The following is a 20,540-nucleotide window of genomic DNA, read 5'->3' as shown; positions in this document are numbered from 1 at the left end:
CATTCCTCAGACGACATGTCCATCCTGGGCCTCCTGCAGTGCCACAATGATGCCACCCGAAGGTTGCAGGAACAGCAACTCATATTCCGCTTGGGAACTCTGCAGCCCAATGGTATCAATGTGGATTTCACAAGTTTCAAAATCTCCCCTCCCACTACCGCATCCCAAAACCAGTCCAGCTCGTCCCTGCCTCCCTAACCTGTTCTTCCTCCCACCTATCCCCTCCTCCCACCTCAAGCCGCACCTCCATCTCCTACCGACTAACCTCATCCCGCCCCCTTGACCTGTCCGTTCTCCCTGGACTGACCTATACCCTCCCTACCTCCCCACCTACACTCACCTTTACTGGCTCCATCCCCGCCTCTTCGACCTGTTTGTTTCCTCTCCACCTATCTTCTCCTCTGTCCATCTTCTATCCGCCTCCCCCTCTCTCCCTATTTATTTCAGAACCCCCTTCCCCTCCCCCTTTTCTGATGAAGGGTCTAGGCCCGAAACGTCAGCCTCTCTGCTCCTATGATGCTGCTTGGCCTGCTGTGTTCATCCAGCCCTGCACCTTGTTGTCTCAGATTCACCAGCATCTGCAGTTCCTACTATCTCTATTCTTAACCTGTTGCAGTCTTGTCAATGTGATCAGTGAGAAAAATAAATATTTATAACTGGACATGGGAAGTGTTAATTAATGCATTCGATCTGAGCGTTCATTTTGAAATATGCATCCCACTCTCACAGTCAGGATACAGGTGCATTAATTGGTGGATCACGGTATTCATGTGTTAACTGAAGCAAGTTAACAACATGACCACATCTGTGAATGACGTGCACACCATTACAGCAGTGACTATAGTTCAATGGCTGTAAAGTTTATATGGAATGGAGGGTTATGGGGAAAAAGTCAGGAAAGTGGTTTGGAGAGTTATCAGATCAGCCAGGAGCTCATAGAATGGCAAAGCAGACTTGACGGGCTGAATGGCCTACTTCTGCACCTAAGTCTTACGGCCTCATAAGGTCAAACAAGATGCTATAAAATTGTATATACTTCTTTCTCTATTGCATGAAAGAAAATGCTCAAAGACCACTGCAGAGTTCCTAAACAATCAGGTTAAAAATATATAAACAAGCAACTTCAATGTTTGAATTCATTATTATGTACCAAAGACATAGATTGTTACAGAACGTGCACGTATAGCTCCTACACAGGAGCAGAAATAAAAACTAAAAGAAACAATTGGCTGCAACTGTAAAGCCAAGACAACTCCAACTAGTGAGGAGGGTTCTTCCTAGACTTTAAAGAAACCTGCAAGCATTGAAAATGGGAATAAAAAAGAAAATGCTGGAAATACACAGCCGTTCATCTCTGATTTCTGAAGAAGGGTCCCGACCCGAAACGTCAGCTTTCCTGCTCCTCTGATGCTGCCTGGCCCTGCTGTCCTCCTCCAGCTCCACACTGTGTTATCTCTGACTCCAGCATTAGCAGTTCTTACTATCTCAGAGTGAGTTACATGTGGCTGTTTAACCAGTGTTAACGTTAACACAGAATTTCAAGCGAGGGCTCCTGGTACTGCTCAGTAATCCCCACACCTTGCAGAAGTGAAACAACAGGGAAAAACAGGATCAACAGCACCTCTGATTCTTCCCACACTCAGCTGAATAGCCATCCAATACGCCCCTTCAAGACCCGGCAGAGGGTCACAGAGTGTTGCCAACACCTGTAATACAGTACCCCAACAGAAAGAACCACCTCTGGGAGAGGGCAGAAGGGAATGGGGGGAATAAACAGAGAGCAAACAACTGTAGTCCCCACCGCTTTAACCAATTGGCAGGTTGTTGCTTTTAATAGATCTCAATACGGAATTGAACTAAAACAGGGAAATTACAATCATAGCAACTGTGTTTTTCATCCCATACTCGAACAACCCGATTAAAATATCTATGAAAATGAAATTTTACCTGTGGATTTAAAATTAGGAACCAAAAAAGCAATTAGTCACCAAACAATAGCAACAATCTTAATGGTGAGACAACTTTCAGTGAAATATAAACATAGATGATGAAACAAAACAGCATTGTTTGGTTGCCACCTCTTGTAATCTTATCTGTATGACTGGAAGTACAGCTGTTGGCTAAGGAATTGGTTAAGGAATCTGCTGATATTATACCGAATTCATGAAATCGTACAGTACAGAAGAACCCCAATCAAATCTACACCAACCAAAAAATTGTTCTAAATCTGCACTGGTCCCACTTTCCAGCAACTGGCCCATAGCCTTGGGTGTTATGACATTTCACGTGCCCATCCAAGTACTTATTAAACATTCTGCCCATCTTAACCATGCTTCCAGGCAGCACATTTCAAATTCCCACCAAGATTTTCCCTCAAATCCCCTCTAACCCTCCTGTCCCTCACATTAAAATTATGCCCCATCATTACTGACCTTTCTGCTAAGGGGAAAAGCTGCCTTCTTTCCACGCTGCTCATGCCCCTCAATCATATGCCCCTCAGGATCCGCACCCCACCGCGCCCCCTCAGCCGTCCCTGCTCTAAAGAAAACAACCCGAGCCTATCCAGCTCCTCTCTATAGCTGAACTGCTCTATCCCAGGCAACATCCCAGTTAATCTCCTCTGCACCCTCTCCAGTGCAAATCACATCTTTCCTCCAGAGCAGTGACTAGAACTGCCAGCTGTGGCCTAACTAAAGTACAGTACAGCTCCAACATAAACTCCTTATTCTTACCATCTACACCATGACTAATAAAGGCACATGTCTGTACGCCTTCTCAATTACTCTATTAACCTGTCCTGCCACCTTCAGGTATCTATGGACAAGCACCCCAAGATCCCTTTGAGCTTCCCAGTGACCACCATTCATCGCATACTTCTTTGCCTTGTTACTTCTGCCAAAGTACTTCACCTCCCATTTACCAGGGTTAAATTCCATCTGCCCCTGACCAATCCATCTATATATTCCTAAAATCCAAGACCTTTTTCCTCACTGTCAACTATTTAGCCAATCCACAAACTTACTTATACCCTGTGTTTTCATTTCCATTATTTGTATACATCACGAATGATAAGGGGTCTAGCACTGATCCCTATGGCATACCACGGGATACTGGGCTCCAGGCTTTTACCACCACCTCCTGTCTTCTGTCATTAAGCTAATTTTGGATCCAACTTGCCAAGTTACCCTGGATTCCTTGAGCATTTTACCTTCCTTCTCAATCTCCCACGTGAAACCCTGACAAAGGCTTTGCTGAAATCCATAACTACATTAACTGCACTACCCTGATCTACACACCTGGTCACCTCCTCAAAAAATCCAGTCAAATTTGTGAGGAATGACCTCTGTCTGACAAAACCATGCTGACTATCCCTAATTGAACCATATCTCTCCAAATAGTGATTAATTCTCTCCTTCAGAATTTCTCCAATAGTTTCTCTACCACTGACGTGAGACTTACTGGTCTGTAATTCTCTGATTTATTCCTACTGCCCTTTTAGAAAAGTGGAACCGCATTAGCTGTCCTTCAGTCCTCTGGCACCTCCCTTGTGGCCAGGGCCTTGTAATTTCCTCCCTTGCCTCCCACAATAGCCTGGGATAAAACTCATCCAGACCTGGGAAATTATCCACTTTTAACCCCCAATATCCCCTCACTCCATATGTCAATCTGCTTAAGAACCTCACAATCCCGCTCCTCAAATTCTGTACCCATATCCTCTTTCTCCAGAGTGATGACAGAAGGGAGGTATTCATTTAATAGCCTACCAATATCCTTTGGCTCCATGCACACATTGCCCCACTGGTTCCAAATGGGTCCTACTCTTTCCCTGGTTATCCTCATCCCCGTGATGTACTTGCAAAATATCTTGTGATTCTCCCTGATCTTACTTGCCAGTATTTCTTCATGGCCCTTTTTGCTCTCTTAGTTGCTTTAAGTTCACCTTCACTTTCTACAATTTGCTAGGGCCTTTGATGATTTGTTCTATTTGTACCTGTTAAAGGCCTCCTTCTTATCCAGATCTGAGTATCCCTAGACATCCAGGAATCTCTGGGTTTGTTCTCTTATGTTTCATCCCAAATAGAACATGTTGGGCCTGTACTCTTGACGGTTCCATTTTCATCCCCACCTACCCACTGTTCTGCTGCAGATTTACCCAGAAGTTGCTGTTCCAAGTCTACTTTGGTCAGATCCTGCCTTATTTTAACTAAATCTGCCTTCACCTAATCCAAAACTGTTTTTATGGAGACCATCTCTTTCCTTTTCCATAACAAACCTAAAACGTGAAGTATTATGATCACCACTATTTAATAATTTCCACTGGAGATGGCAATAAATAAAGTAGACCAATGATTTCAGCCACTCTAACAGTCTTGTTAAAAAAAAATCAGTTACAGATTAGACTATCAATTATTGCCCATCCTTAATTGCCCAAAGTGTAGTTAGGAGTCAACCATATTGCTGTTGTCTGGACTCACATATAAACACAACAGATTTCCTCCCCAAGACACATCAGTGAATCAAATGTTTATGTTTAAAAGCAAACTGTTTTTTATTCTGGACTTTTCACAATCTGCCATGGTGGGATTCAAACCCATGTTCCCAGAACATTGGCCTGAGTCTTTGGGTTTCTCATTCGGTGCCATTATCACCATCCAAGCACTGCCCTATATCTGAGCAGCTCAAACTAGAAGGCCACTGAAATCAGAAAATGAACAATTGTTAAATATTGAAGATGCTTCCATTTAAGACAGGTATGAGGGAGAGAGTACTTTGAACAGAAAGCCCAGCTCAGAGACTTTGCTTCGTCTTTTCTATGTCGCATTATTTAATAGTGTAGCTTCGCTCCTGAAAGTGAATTTCACTTCTTCCAATCAGGAGGTGGTGTTAGTGAAGGGGTGAATGTCCTGCAGAAAGAACGTGGTGCTCAGATCGACTTTTAAGATTACTTTCTTACTAATGCTCAACTAATTAATTACTAACTGGATTCCTCATGGCACATCTGCTCATTTCAGTCACAGTGCACTGAGGTTTCTACAGACTGCTGAATACTAGGTATGTAGAAAATGCTTCTGACGTTTCATAGGAGGTCACAGGTAAATCATATCAAAAAGTATTTACAAATATAAAACTAGGCATGAAATATTAATTTCACATTATATTGCTTTGGCGCTATTACAAAGTGTCAAAAAAAAGTATAAAATGTGAAAATATAACATAAAATTAAAGTTAGAGAGGCCAAGAATAGGGAAATCCTAGTTTGAACGTGTGCTTGGCTTGTATTAGATTATGTTTACCATCCAAACTGATCCTGACATTTAAGCCAGGCTGTTAAATTGCTGCAATACCAGTAGCTATCACAGCATCATAAGAATGTGGCCAGTCCAGGAACCAGGAACACCTCAGTGCATTACAGCCAACCGTCGGATGATAGACATGTCTTTCGACATTACCAAGTAGCACAGTAATATAATGAACTGACCGACATTCACATAGTTAACTCTGTGTGTGTGTGTGTGTGTGTGTCAAGCATCTATACTGAAACTCCTAAGGATTTACAACAGGAAATGAATTGATCGATACTCCTGTTGCAATAAAATCTAAGCTGCGGTCAGCTCCTTTTTGTCATCACAAAGAAATTTCTACTCACCCCAATGAGAACTTCAAGTTGTTCCTTGTTTGGCAGAAGTACAGAAACAACGCGTTGGCCTGACATCATCTTATTTTGGAAAAGCTGCTTGCTCATGTCAGGACTGTGGGAAGTTTGGAGTTTAATTACTCTCTGGTGCAATCCAGCCTGTTATGACGTTCTCTTCACCGAATGTAGGACCACATTCAGTCTGTCCTCGTTTTCCCTGCCAAATGACACATTTCAATGTTAATTAATTAAAACAAAGCATGCAATGGACTGGGACGTGCAGATGTGGGCATGTCGAGGGAAACACAATTAAGGAGTCATAGCCACAGATGATGCATTACCGACAATAATAATCACACCTGACATCCAAGAAAAATGAAGGAAGCGCAGACGTGTTTAATGGAATTCTGGCGACCCAAGTCAAACTTACATCAGCACTGGCACAAATGTTATGCAACAAAATAAGATTTTGAGATGAGTGCTATGACAAGTTTGGTCAAAGAGATAGATTTAAAGGAGTAGTTGGTTGCAGGAGGATGCACTCATAAAAAAAACTTTTGTTCCCTCAAAGCTGTCAACAGATTATCAGAGTGTCTTTTGTTTTATAAGAAGAACAGTTTGCTAGAATGGTCTTAAGTAGCTGTTGTCTGGCAATGCTCTCGCTCTGGCCTCCTTGTCATCCCTGATTTCCCATGCCTCACGTTTGGTACCCACGCCTTCAGCCAGCTAGGCCCCAAATATTGGAGTTCCCTGTCAAAACCTCACACCTCATGCCCTTCCTCAAAACCCAGGTCACCAGTCATAGGGCTGGACTTTCACCACTAAGCAGAAAACATCTAATTGGGCCCAATTCTCACCCCCACTGGATAAGTGTGGTCCAGTCAGTCTTACCAACCCCAGAACCAGATTGGGGGCAGATACAGGGGTGACTGAGTGTCAAGGTAGAGTCTTTAAAAAAGCCTGTGTTGGGTATCTGGGGCTTTGTCCTAGTTGCTTACACCGTTGAAACATACGTAGGTGGACCTGCTTAAAAGCCACCATTTGATAATATTTTTAAAATCAGTTATTGCTACAAACACATAAAAACAAAGAACAAGAACAAACAAAATTACAGCACAGGAACAGGCCCTTCAGCCCTCCAAGCCTGTGCAGATCCAGATCCTCTATCTAAACCTGTCGCCTATTTTCCAAGGATCTGTATCCCTCTGCTCCCTGCCCATTCATGTATCTGTCTAGATACATCTTAAATGATGCTATCATGCCCGCCTCTACCACCTCTGCTGGCAACGCGTTCCAGGCACCCACCACCCTCTGCGTAAAGAACTTTCCACGCATATCTCCCTTAAACTTTTCCCCTCTCACCTTGAAATCGTGACCCCTAGTAATTGGGTACCCAACTTTGGGAAAAAGCTTCTTGCTATCCACCCTGTCTATACCCCTCATGATTTTGTAGACCTCAATCAGGTCCCCCCTCAACCTCCGTCTTTCTAATGTAAATAATCCTAATCTACTCAACCTCTCTTCATAGCTAGCGCCCTCCATACCAGACAACATCCTGGTGAACCTCCTCTGCACCCTCTCCAAAGTATCCACATCCTGTTGATAATGTGGCGACCAGAACTGTACACAGTATTCCAAATGTGGTCAAACCAAAGTCCTATACAACTGTAACATGACCTGCCAACTCTTGTACTCAATACCCCGTCCGATGAATGAAAGCATGCCGTATGCCTTCTTGACCACTCTATCAACCTGCGTTGCCACCTTCAGGGTACAATGGACCTGAACACCCAGATCTCTCTGTGCATCAATTTTCCCCAGGGCTTTTCCATTTACCATATAGATCGCTCTTGAATTGGATCTTCCAAAATGCATCACCTCGCATTTGCCTGGATTGAACTCCATCTGCCATTTCTCCGCCCAACTCTCCAATCTATCTATATTCTGCTGCATTCTCCGACAGTCCCCTTCACTATCTGCTACTCCACAAACTTAGTGTCATCTGCAAACTTGCTAATCAGACCATCTGTACCTTCCTCCAGATCATTTATGTATATCACAAACAACAGTGGTCCCAACACGGATCCCTGTGGAACACCATTGGTCACAGTTCTCCATTTTGAGAAACTCCCTTCCACTACAACTCTCTGTCTCCTGTTGCCCAGCCAGTTCTCTATCCATCTAGCTAGTACACCCTCGACCCCATGCGACTTCACTTTCTCCATCAGCCTACCATGGGGAACCTTATCAAACGCCTTACTAAAGTCCATGTACATGACATCTACAGCCCTTCCCTCATCTATCAACTTTGTCACTTCCTCAAAGAATTCTATCAAGTTGGTAAGACATGACCTTCCCTGCACAAAACCATGCTGCCTATCACAAATAAGCCCATTTTCTTCCAAATGTAAATACATCCTATCCCTCAGTATCTTCTCCAGCAGCTTCCCCACCACTGACGTCAGGCTCACCGGTCTATAATTACCTGGATTATCCTTGCTACCCTTCTTAAACAAGGGGACAACATTAGCAATTCTCCAGTCCTCTGGGACCTCACGTGTACTCAAGGATGCTGCAAAGATATCTGTTAAGGTCCCAGCTATTTCCTCTCTCACTTCCCTCAGTAACCTGGGATAGATCCCATCCGGACCTGGGAACTTGTCCACCCTAATGCCTTTCAGAATACCCAACACTTCCCCCCTCCTTATGCTAACTTGACCTGGAGTAATCAAACATCTATCCCTAACCTCAACATCCATCATGTCCCTCTCCTCAGTGAATACCGACGCAAAGTACTCATCAAGAATCTCATTCATTTTCTCTGACTCCTCGCATAACTTCCCTCCTTTGTCCTTAAGTGGGCCAACCCTTTCTCTAGTTACCCTCTTGCTCCTTATGTATGAATAAAAGGCTTTGGGATTTTCCTTAACCCTGTTTGCTAATGATATTTCATCACCCCTTTTAGCCCTCTTATTTCCTTGTTTCAGATTGGTCCTATTTTCACGATATTCTTCCAAAGCTTCGTCTGTTTCAGTCGCCTAGACCTTATGTATGCTTCCTTTTTCCTCTTTGCTAGTCTCACAATTTCACCTGTCATCCATGGTTCCCTAATCTTGCCCTTTCTATCCCTCATTTTCACAGGGACATGTCTGTCCTGGACTCTAAACAACCTCTCTTTAAAATCCTCCCAGATATCAAACGTGGATTTACCCTCAAACAGCTGCTCCCAATCCACATTCCCCAGCTCCTGCCGAATTTTGCTATAGTTGGCCTTCCCCCAATTCAGCACTCTTCCTTTAGGACCACTCTCGTCTTTGTCCATCAGTATTCTAAAACTTATGGAATTGTGATCACTATTCCCAAAGTAATCCCCTACTGAAACTTCAACCACCTGGCCGGGCTCATTCCCCAACACCAGGTCCAGTATGGCCCCTTCCCGAGTTGAACTATTTACATACTGCTCTAGAAAACCCTCCTGGATGTTCCTTACAAATTCTGCTCCATCTAAACCCCTAACACTAAGTGAATCCCAGTCAATGTTGGGAAAATTAAAATCTCCCATCACCACCACCCTGTTGATCCTACATCTTTCCATAATCTGTCTACATATTTCTGCCTCTATCTCACGCCTGTAGTACAGCCCCAACATTGTTAACGCATCCTTCCTATTTCTGAGCTCTGCCCATTTTGCCTCAGTGCTCGAGTCCTCCATAGTGCCCTCCTTCAGCACAGCTGTGATATCCTCTTTGACCAGTATTGCAACTCCTCCACACCTTTTACCTCCCTCTCTATCCCACCTGAAGCATCTATATCCTGGGATATTTAGTTGCCAATCTTGCCCTTCCCTCAACCAAGTCTCAGTAATAGCAATAACATCATACTCCCAGGTACTAATCCAAGCCCGAAGTTCTTCTGCCTTATCTACTACACTCCTCGCATTAAAACAAATGCACCTCAGACCACCTGTCCCTTTGCGTTCATCATCTGCTTTCTGCCTACTCTTCCCCTTAGTCACACTGACTTCATTATCTAGTTTCTTACAGGCTTCAGTTACTACCTCCTTACTGTCCACTAACCTCCTCATTTGGTTCCTATCCCCTGCCACATTAGTTTAAACCCTCCCCAACAGCGTTAGCAAAAGCACCCCCTAGGACATTGGTTCCAGTCCTGCCCAGGTGTAGACCGTCCGATTTGTAATAGTCCCACCTCCCCCAGGAGCGGTCCCAATGTCCCAAAATTCTGAACCCCTCCCTCCTGCACCATCTCTCAACCCATTCATTTATCCTGCCTATTCTTTCATTTCTACTCTGACTAGCAGAGTAACCTGAAGTTGTTGTCCAAACAAAATCTGAACACATCATCAAGAACAGCAGCTATAAGCACGACTTCTCTTCATCATGTGTAGATAATCATTGAGCTATTAACAAAAGACATTAAACAAAGAAAAGTTTACAATAATATCCTGAGGCTGTCAATCTACTCTGCATTTGTGTTAACAAACTCACTCTCACAACTTAAAAAACAGAAATGATGTGGAGGGACCCATCATGGTCCCAAAATAAAGTCGCCCCACCTGCCTGCTCCTGGCCCATCTCACTCCAAACCTATCCTATTCATAACACTTATCCAAATGTCTTTTAAATGTTATAATTATACCCAACTGACACATACACACCATGTGAGCTAGTTTTACATCTGCACATGTACCATCAATTCCTATTCCATTTCTATATTTCACAAAAGCCTGTGTTCAAATATTAACAAACACCTCCCTCCTATCCCCACACTGCTAGTCAAAACACAGACTTGTCTGATTGTGAAACTAGGTGGATTCACACATTACTTAGAATAAATCCGGTTTTAGGTCGACTAAGCTGCTTGCTAAGGTGGTGTTATGTTCAGTTGCTCAAACAATAAAATGAGTCTTTTTTTAAAGGAACCAGAAAAAGGAAGTCCAAACATCCAGAGACTATCCTTTGCTCAGGCCCACACCACACGCAAATTCAACCCACAGGAAATAAAACTGATGGAATTCAAGACAGAGTGCAGCAAAGCCCATTTTTTAAAAATGGTTGCAGTAACAGCTATATTAAAGAAAATAAATTTATGAAAGAGAAACAATTAAGCAGGTCCACATACACCTACGTTTGTTTGTAATATCCTCCTCTCAAATGGTTTGGGAGCAGAATGATCGATGAGGGCAGGGGGTAGATGTTGTTGATACGGACATTAGCAAGATCATCAGATGCCATTTCCGCCACCTCCAGCGAGATGCCACCACCAGACACATATTCCCCTCCCCTCCCTTGTCCACCTTCCACAGGGACCATTCCCTCCGGGACACCCTGTTCCACACTTCCTTCACCCCCAACACCTCCCCACAGACCTACGACATCTTCCCCTGTAACCGGCGAAGGTGCAACACCTGCCCATTTACCTCCTCCCTCCCCAGTATCCAAGGGCCCAAACATACCTTCCAGGTGAAGCATCACTTCCCAGAATCTAGTCGACTGCATTTACTGTTCACAATGTGATCTCCTCTACATTGGGGAAATGAAGTGTAGACTTCGCGACCGCTTCACAGAACATCTACGTTCTGCTCGCAAAAAAGACCCTGAACTACCTGTTGCCTGCCACTTTAATGCAACACCCTGCTCCCTAGCCAACATCTCTGTCTCTGGCTTGCTGCAGTGTTCCAGTGAAGCCCAACGCAAGCTGGAGGAACAACACCTCATTTTCCGCTTGGGGACCGTACAGCCCTCCGGACTCAATATTGAGTTCAATAATTTTAGGGCCTAAACTCTCCCATATCCCAGCCCCCTACCCCACACACCAGGCCTTGTTACCACATGGCCTGCCATTACACACCCTCTGTTGGTCACTAACAGTCCCCATTAACAACTATTCACACTCCCATACTGATCGTTAGCAGCTCCTTTGTCTGTCCAACTGTCTTTCTCTCTCTTTGGGCTCTATCCTATCGTTTACTCCCTACCCACCCACCTCCCTATTTTTTGCATATAAACTGACATTTTCCCAGCCACCATCAGTTCTGAGGAAGGGTCACTGGACCCAAAATGTTAACTCTGTTTTCTCCTTCACAGATGCTGCCAGACCTGCTGAGCCTTTCCAGCAACTTTGTTTTTGAACAGAAATTAAATCCTTTTCTAGGTTTTCAATCAAAGATTTCTCCTTTGCTAGGAAAGGCTCAATGGGCTGTGTGGTCGAACACTGTTCCATGCTTGTAATGCACTAAATTCAGTCACTGCTCTACCCTGAGGAGTTCAGACTGATTCCACAAAGCTTCAAAAAGGAGGTGAATATCCCTCTACTGCCTTACACCACACATGTGTTTTTCAAATATCATAAAGAACTTGGAGTATTGCTGAAAAAAAGATAATTTTTTTTGGAAGATTTTCACCCATCAGAACAATTCATAAGAATACCAATCAAGAAAAAAGAAAATCAGCATTTGTTTTCCTGTATGAGAGGAGTGTACTGATTGGTTTACAAGGGGATTCTGATTGAAATCCTGACAGTTAACAGTCGCTCATCATTAACTGCTGCATTCTCCATGTAAATACCTTTCAGAATCAGAATCCACTTACCAATCAATTACCACCCTCCTTGCGTATAGGAGGGAATGAACAGATATTCTTGTGGATGGTCCTGATGAGTGCAAGACAAAAAGGTTTGACAAAGTGTTTTTTTTCAGCAATACCTTGCCATCACAATCAGATTGGGGTGTTTGGGGGTGGGGGGGGGGGGTGGTGCAAGGGTCACACCATGTAGAGATTGGACAGGCACCAGAGATTGTCCCGAATTGGCCAGTGGGCCAGCAGCTCAGACATAGGACGTGACCTCCTCTCAAATTTGTTGAATTTCTGATAAAACTGTGTACAATACCGCTGTGATGCAAGGAGTGGACAGAGAGAATAGGTTGGAGCTGTAGCCGAGCATGAATGAGCGGCCCCAAGGCGTACCTGGAGTGCTGGGCTCCTCATATAACCTCCAACAACAGCTTCTACATTTGGCAAAATGGCTACCAGCTAACTGTGTTTGGGTAGCACTCCCTTCCACCCTCATTCATCTCAACCACTCCCCTTGCTGCCTCCAGAAAATGCTCCACAGTGGTTGGCGAACCAGCATCTGGTGCGGAAGTTCACACTTGCCTGTCTCAGTCTCTAACTCCTCCCAGTGTTGAGCAGTGAACAGCTATTCACCTGTGTAAGGCAGCATCACAACCGACACCCCATCTACCCTGATTGGGAAGTTTCCACTGGGAGTCACTGGTGTAGCACAAACTATTCTGAATTTCTCTGCTCCATTGCCCAGGAACACTGAGGGCAATTGTAGAACCTCTATCGCTAGGTTTTGAGCAGATTAACTTTGAGGCTTTCATGAAGAATGTCAGGAATGCCCACTCTGTATGTCAAATCCAAAGTGCGGTTATTAAAGACTTGCGAGATAAAACAGTGGCGCCTGATTCAATAAAGCCATTATTTGTCTGTATCACAAACCAAACAAAGATCAGTTAACTGATGCTGGGTAAGTATTAGACCATGAAGATCATTCCTCACAAGTTACAGGGCATTAACCTCCATATGTTAATGACTCAGGCGGCAGGAATTCAATGAAATCAGAAGCATTAGGTATCTGACAGACCTTTGTGCTTTAGATCGGAGTTTATACTGATACTGAAGTCTTTATCTACAGAAATCCCCTGCCACACACTTTCTACCAACTACTGGCAACTAGAATTGAAAAGAGTTGGATTTGTAGCTGCAATGTTTTATCAGAAGTAAACCACCAATGTGAGGATTTCGGTCTTTTTCAAAAAGAAGTGTTTGAAGAGGAAAAGAATAAAAGGTTTTAGTGATAGGGTTGGATGACAGAGTGGGAGAAGGCTCATAAACCTTTTGGGCAGATCAACCGTTTCTGTCTGCATAATTCCTTTTAAATAAATGAAATTTACAGGGAATCCAGAAAATAATCAGATTTCCCCAAGGGCTACGCTGAAGAAACAGGGGGTGCTGTTGCTAAAAGAAAAGTCCAATCTTACTGCATTAAGCTGTGGATGTTGTTGGAAAGTTAGCCAACTGGAATCCCATCAACATATCCTCAGCGGGGTGCACAGACCCCACAGCTGGCACTGTGATGGCAAGGTGGACACAAACTGCTTACATGTTATTCTTGGGGGGAAAAAACTCTTGTCTTCTCACTCTCTGAAGCATCTAAATGTGGTGATTATAATCAGCTAAAAGGAAACGCTTCAAGGATGAAAAGCCAACGCACAATCCATCAATCAACCATTGTCCAAAAAGAACTGTGGATGCTGTAAATCAGAAACAAAAACAGAAATTGCTGGAAAAGCTCAGCTAATCTGGCAGTATCAGTGGAGAGAAATCAGAGTTAACGCTTCGGGTCCAGTGACCCTTCCCCAGGGTCATTGGGCCCCGAAACGTTAATGCTGTTTTCTCTCCACTGATGCTGCCAGACTAGCTGAGTTTTTCCAGAATTTGTTTTTATTTGTGACACAATCATTCTCATTAAACTTTCTGATGTGTTCATTCAGACTGAACACCAAGTCTTCCTGAAGGAGTACAAGTCACCTTTAGTAGAAAACAATGTGCAGTGCAGATAAGCATCATTGATCCTACAAGGGTAGGAAAAGTGCAAATGTGTAAGTAAAGGGATGTACTTAATGTACCAGGATGTACCCGGGCAGTATGCAATACAGGCAGAACCTGGCTGGAAGTACATGTTGTTCCTTACTGCCAAAGATGCTCAGTCACCTAGGTGTGCACATGCAGCAAGGGATAACATTACCCCATGTATAGTTCCCTCTACTTCAACACATGCTGCAAACTCCAAAAAGGAAAGACCTTGGCATCAGTCCAGTCAATCACTTACACAAAACAAAATAAAACAAAGAACTGCGGATGCTGGAAATCAGAAACAAACACAGAAATTGCTGGAGAAACTCAGCAGATCTGGCAGTATCTGTGGAGAGAAAGCAAACTGAATTTTTTTTTTGGTCCAGTGACCCTTCATCTGAACCCTTCTGTTCACAGCACTCAAAAAAGTAGAAAAAAAAGTTAACTCTTCATGTATAAAACGGAGTTACCCTTATCTGCCTCTCACTCAGAATAATGCAACTGAAAACAGTGATAAAATAGAATAAATTTGAGCACCAACTTTCTGCACAAGCTACTAGACTACCAATTTAATAAATGCAGCACAGGATGTTGTATTAAGCCAGAGAGAAGTCCTAAATGCACTCCCTGATCTGTGTTGAATGAACTGTGACCCATAATGAGATGGGTAAGGAGGAGAGAGGAAGAGGCTGGTATGCCATCTCAGTGACCTGTCTCTTCGATGGAGGCGAAGCAAAATTAACAAGGCTTCCCACACTGAATCCCAATGATCTCTCCTGAAACATACGCCATGGATTGCCAGCATTTTGTCGCAAATAGTCAAATAACATGCTGAGGACTTTGTTTCAAACTTGTACAAGATGAACAGCGACTTGGAGAAGTTAGTGAACATCGCCATTCTTGCGCTCCAACAGCAGTTTCCACTCCTCATGGAACTGACAACATCCCTTATGTTGCCCTCAATAACTCAGGATATTCCTTTTGAGATGCCATGGTTGTCATGAGCAAACCTACATCATTTAGGTAGATACAGTACAATAATTTCAACTGCTCACTTTGACAAGGGCTTAAGAGGTGCAATGGTAGTATCCATACAGCTGGACCAGTAGGCCTGGGTTCAAGTCCCAGAGTTGTGTAATGACATCAGTCAATAGATTAATTGGGAAATATCTGCACACGTTGGCTATTTTTCATAAGTTCTCGTGAAGGAACATGTTCCTACTCCTTTCCAAGTCAGTGTGATGAATCTGGTTTTTATTAAAGCCACAGGTGCTATAGGAAATGGCCCTCTGCATCAAGATGAATCCATACTTCCAAGGAGCAAAGGGCTGGCCAAGATAAATGAAGGAAGTCAAACAAAAAGTTTCAGCAGCCCTCCAATGAAACACATCTCAAACTGTTTGACATTGAGCATATGAACTGTCTGTTTGCAAGCATAATTACTTACAGGAACACAAATTCAAGTCAATTTGACATAATTATATTTTATGCACAAACAGATGGTCATTGGAATTTTTGCTAGCCCATTTTGTGTCACTTCCTTCTTTCAAATAACACCAGAAATGTTCTCTCAAAACAATTATTTTATCAAACATTTAAATTTAAGAAGACCAGATGATACTCCAGGTTTTGGATCAATTTCATATGGCTTCAGAAAACGTTTTAACTCTCATCTCAAGAGCTGATCTCAACACCAAAGAAGTCAGCAGAAATCATCGGTCAGATTTTCACAAAGACTCCAGATCCAGGAGGCCCAGCCCATATCTGATAGATCCTATTTTTGCCAAGTTGGGAGAACAGGGGTTCTGACATGTTTCCCACATATTTCTTTATAATAAATATTTTAGAACTTTATTTCATCTCAACGTAGCTCTGAGGGTATGGTGGATACTGGTCGAGTCAGTTTGGGGAGCATAAGGGCAAAGGATGCTGCGACAAGGGGCCGTGGTTTGACATAGGAGCTATAAGAGGCCAATGGGGAATGGGTCATGGGTTGACATACATTGGCACAAAGTTGGTAAAGGGGCTCTAAAGGGGCAATAGGAATGGGTGGTGACATAAGGAGTGAGACCAAAGGGGCAAAGAGCCTTAGAAACTAGGACCTAACAACTAGAAAGAAGTTGCAAAGTACGGAGGTGGACTTCCAAACAGCTTCCCTCAATGCTGGGCAGACTCTTTGGCTGCCTGAAGACATTTAGCCCAATTCCATCCTTCATCAACATAATGAAGTCAAAATTGCACAGTTCAGGGCCCCCATTTCTGACCCCCATTTGAGGCTGACAATGGGTTCCTGAGACTGGCACAGAAATCCCCACCCAAGAGATTTTACCAAAAAACCTAAACAAGTTACAACATCAGTTCATAAGAAGGGTCACTGGACCCAAAATATTAACTCTGATTCCTCTTCACAGATGCTGCCAGACCTGCTGAGTTTCTTCAGCATTTTCTGTCTTTGTTTCAGATTTCCAGCATCTGCAGTTCTCTGTTTTTTGTTGTACAATGTCTCATACCATGCCAAATACAAGCAGAACAAGCAACATGAATGAAATTCCAACACAGGAGACTTTCAAGTTAAAATCCCCTCTCACGAAACTATTTTGATCATAGGAAACAGGTCCCAAAATGCACACTAAAAGAAATCTATTCTTTGGAGACTATTAACTACAAAAGATATTTTACATTCTCATAATGATAGCCTAATAATTTTGATGAATATGAGACAATCACCTGAAATGGTCAGTGAAATTTAAGGGGTTCCAGGTTAATGAATTGGCCTATTACAATGTCCTTACAGAGGAAGGTGACCATTTGCTTGCTACACCATACTTTCTCTATCCAACCACCATCCAGTTGTCCGTTGGAGTCCAATCTGCCTGGAAATTCATTCCAACCTATTGATCACTCGAAAATAACATATTCTGAAAGGGTCCTGAAACAAGATGGAGTCATTACTGAAATGTTTGCAGGGCTCTGGGGAAAGAGCAGGTTGTGGGTTGAATTAGATAGCTGTGTGGTCCCTTTCTGTGCTTTAAAATTCTGTGATACTATTTTTGTCTTCTTTACAAAACGTAAGTTGTTTAGACTGCTACTTTGCCAGACTGAGAATTATATGTTTCTCCTACTAAGCAGCTGTCTTACAGCACCGTCTCTTCTCACTTGACTCTCCCTTCTGTTTCTGAATAACTAGGAATGGACTTAGTGCTCCGAGTACAGAGTCTGGCTAGGGTGTGAAACAGTTAGGTGAGGATTTCCTCCAGCTGGTAGTTTGTTCCCTCGGTTATATTGTTTAACATTCTTTTGCTTTGTTGATTACGGCAGTATATTGGTTGTGCACATGGAGCCCACTTAGACATCTTTCAGTGCACTCCTTAGCTGGGTCAGCATTAGGCATGACGTAAGTGCTGCCGTATTAACTAAGTGGATTGACTAGCTGCATGGGGTAGTTCATTTAAATCAATAAAACACATTATAACAATTGAAGCAGACATGACAGCAGAACAAAGATTGCTACACGTGTGGTTTGAAGACTAACTAGCAGACAGAGTCTCAACGTTGTATATGCACTAATCCCAACCCTTAACAATAATCTCTCTTAAAGGCAAGGTACATCTACAATGTGTGCATCACCTAGTTTTTCCCCTTCCCGCGCACAATAGTGTCGATTTAAATTTCATTGATTTCACTGCCCTCCAAGTTTGGTCGCCAAAAAATACCCAACTTGCATCATCTTACAATCAGAGTAATTGATACAATAAGAAATGATGTGGATTTCTACAGCATCGAGGGAGAGAGACATATTTGAGAAAAGATGCTGGCAATCTCTGAATATTCTAGTGAACGATGATGTTATTCTAGTTTTAAGCTGACAAAACATAATCAAGGATAGGCACTATGAATTCAATTTATTTTTAATTTTTATTATCTAGATGACAGCAGAAAATTAATAATTAATAAAAATGAATTAATCTGTCCTACATTTTGGATCACTGTAAAAATAGTCTCATATCTATCTCCCCAAGTCTTTACCATTTTGAACAGTATGAAATCACTCTATCATCTCTTTAATTCTGATGTAAAGAGCTCCAATTTTCTCAGGTTTTTCTTCACTGCTCCATTTTTCTTCATCAGGGAGAGCCCCAAGGAAGCTGCCCTGTGAAATTTCAGAACATGACAGAAGCTCTAAGCCCCACAAAACTTCATCAGATCCTGCTCTCTCCACTAGCTCCAGGTTTCAGCATTTTGTTTCATTCACCATGTGTGCAGTCGGGGGCTGCCGCTTCTGCAACATTATATCAGGCCAAAGTGAAACAGCTCCCTGTACCCCTCTCCCAGACCACCTCTTCCTCCACAACAACCACCAACCAGCACCCTCACCCCCTCAAGAGAATTCGAGAATTTTTAAGTTCTTGCAAAGTCTCACACTTCAGTCACCAGTCACCAGCCTCAGGGGGCCCCGATCAGGAGTCCCTGTATCATCTCGGGGTTTCTTTTTAAAATCCGGCAAAGGTGAGGAAGGTTCAGCTGGAGTAAGAGGCTGACAGTCAGCTGTTGACCCTCACAGGTCAGGAAGGAATAAGGGCAATTGTATCACGTTTGCTCATCTCAGCAATGGCACTAGCAGGAGCACTCTTACTATCCCCAGAGCCTCCCCTCCCCAATTTGGAAGGGGGCTGACTATGAGGGGAATTGCAAAAAGGTTCCCACACCTGATCATATGATGGAGATGAACAGGGTCAGCTGTACTGCCACCTCCACTTTTTAAATCTCCTGTTGCTTGCAAACTGTTTTCACTGACACTGTGACCACCCACCGCGACGACCATCTTAGGTTCATTTGAAGATGGATCATCTTGGCAGAGGACAACTGGAAGTCCAAGGTTAGGACAGAGTCTGCAGGAAAACCCTGAAGAGAGAATGGTGCAATTCCTCCCTGACCATTTTAAGGTGCCTCGGAGACTTGGGAGTGAATTAATCACATGAGTTCAAGGTGGTATCCAAGCAAGTTAAAGCTCAGAGATTAGCTGGCAACCAAGCAACTCTATAGCTGGTACTCGTGTGTGTAATAGAATTACACACAGCACACAATCTGCACACTTTTAAAACAGCACATCTTAATACAATGTATGGTCTGAAAAGGAAAACACCAGCCTAATCTGAAAAATCCAGAAACAATACAGACATAAGTTTCTAAAAGGTTAGCAAAATGCGAGAAACCTTTCAGTGAACATAAATCACATGAAGTATTCATATGGTGTATTTTTCAATCTTGATAAATACACCAAAGAGATTCTCTCTTTCCCATTAACTTGCTTCAAATTTTAACACCAGCCGAGGTGGTGTTCTGTTTGTAGAAATCCTTCTTTGATATTTCAAAAAAGCCTTGAAAAACTTATATGAAATCACAACATTTAAAAGGCATGGGGATGGGTGTGAGAGGGGATTAGAGGAATATGGGTCAAATGCTGGCAAATGGGACTACGTCAGACAGGGAGGTCTGGTCGGTGTGGACAAGTTACACTGAAGGGTCTGTTTCCGTGCTGCACATCGCTATGTCTGGAACATCTTAAGATGTCAAAGTACAGACACAGCCATTTGTTGGAATGTGGGAAGAGCAGCATCGAATTTGACCATCACAAGATTCCACAAGCAAAGTTTTAACAACCCGATAATTGGGATTTTTTAAAAGTGGTATTGCATGAGGAATAAATATTGACCAGGAGCCCATTGAAAATTTCCCTGACCCTCTTTGAAACAGTGCCATGAGATCTTTAACATCCAACTGACTGTGCAGAAGTGCTCTTGTTTTAACATCCTCTCCAAAAGATGACCCTCTGACAGTGCAGCGCCCCCTCGGCACCGACCCTCCGACAGCGCAGCACCCCCTTGGCACCGACCCTCTGACAGCGCGGCGCCTCCTCGGCACCGACCCTCCAACAGTGCAGCGCTCCCTCGGCACTGACCCTCCAACAGCGCAGCGCCCCTTCGGCACCGACCCTCCAACAGTGCAGCGCTCCCTCGGCACCAACCCTCCGGCAGCGTGGCGGCCCATCGGCACCGACCCTCCAACAGCGCGGTGCTCCCTCGGCACCGACCTTCCGGCAGCGTGGCGGCCCATTGGCACCGACCCTCCAACAGCGCAGCGCTCCCTCGGCACGGACCCTCTGACCGTGCGGCACTCCGTTGGCACTGACCCTCCGACAGTGCAGCGCTCCCTCGGCACCGACCCTCTGACCGTGTGGCACTCCGTTG

The 20,540-nt window shown here is 43.7% G+C and overlaps 1 protein-coding gene across 1 annotated transcript in view; it reads right to left on the bottom strand.

The window, feature by feature from the left end:
- Nucleotides 1-20,540, bottom strand: part of LOC109924193 (FERM domain-containing protein 6-like) — a 74,126-nt gene that overhangs the window by 39,706 nt on the left and 13,880 nt on the right. Inside the window, exon 2 of the mRNA XM_048600936.1 lies at nt 5,648-5,852. Within this exon, the coding sequence (XP_048456893.1) occupies nt 5,648-5,743 (96 nt within the window). The 5' untranslated portion in view covers nt 5,744-5,852. The remainder of the gene's footprint in view (nt 1-5,647; nt 5,853-20,540) is intronic.

This window comes from Rhincodon typus, chromosome 9 (genome assembly GCF_021869965.1).
Source record: "Rhincodon typus isolate 14 chromosome 9, sRhiTyp1.1, whole genome shotgun sequence".
NCBI lineage: Eukaryota > Metazoa > Chordata > Chondrichthyes > Orectolobiformes > Rhincodontidae > Rhincodon > Rhincodon typus.
Note: the sequence above shows the minus strand (reverse complement) of the source record. Positions and strands in the feature narration are given on the sequence as shown.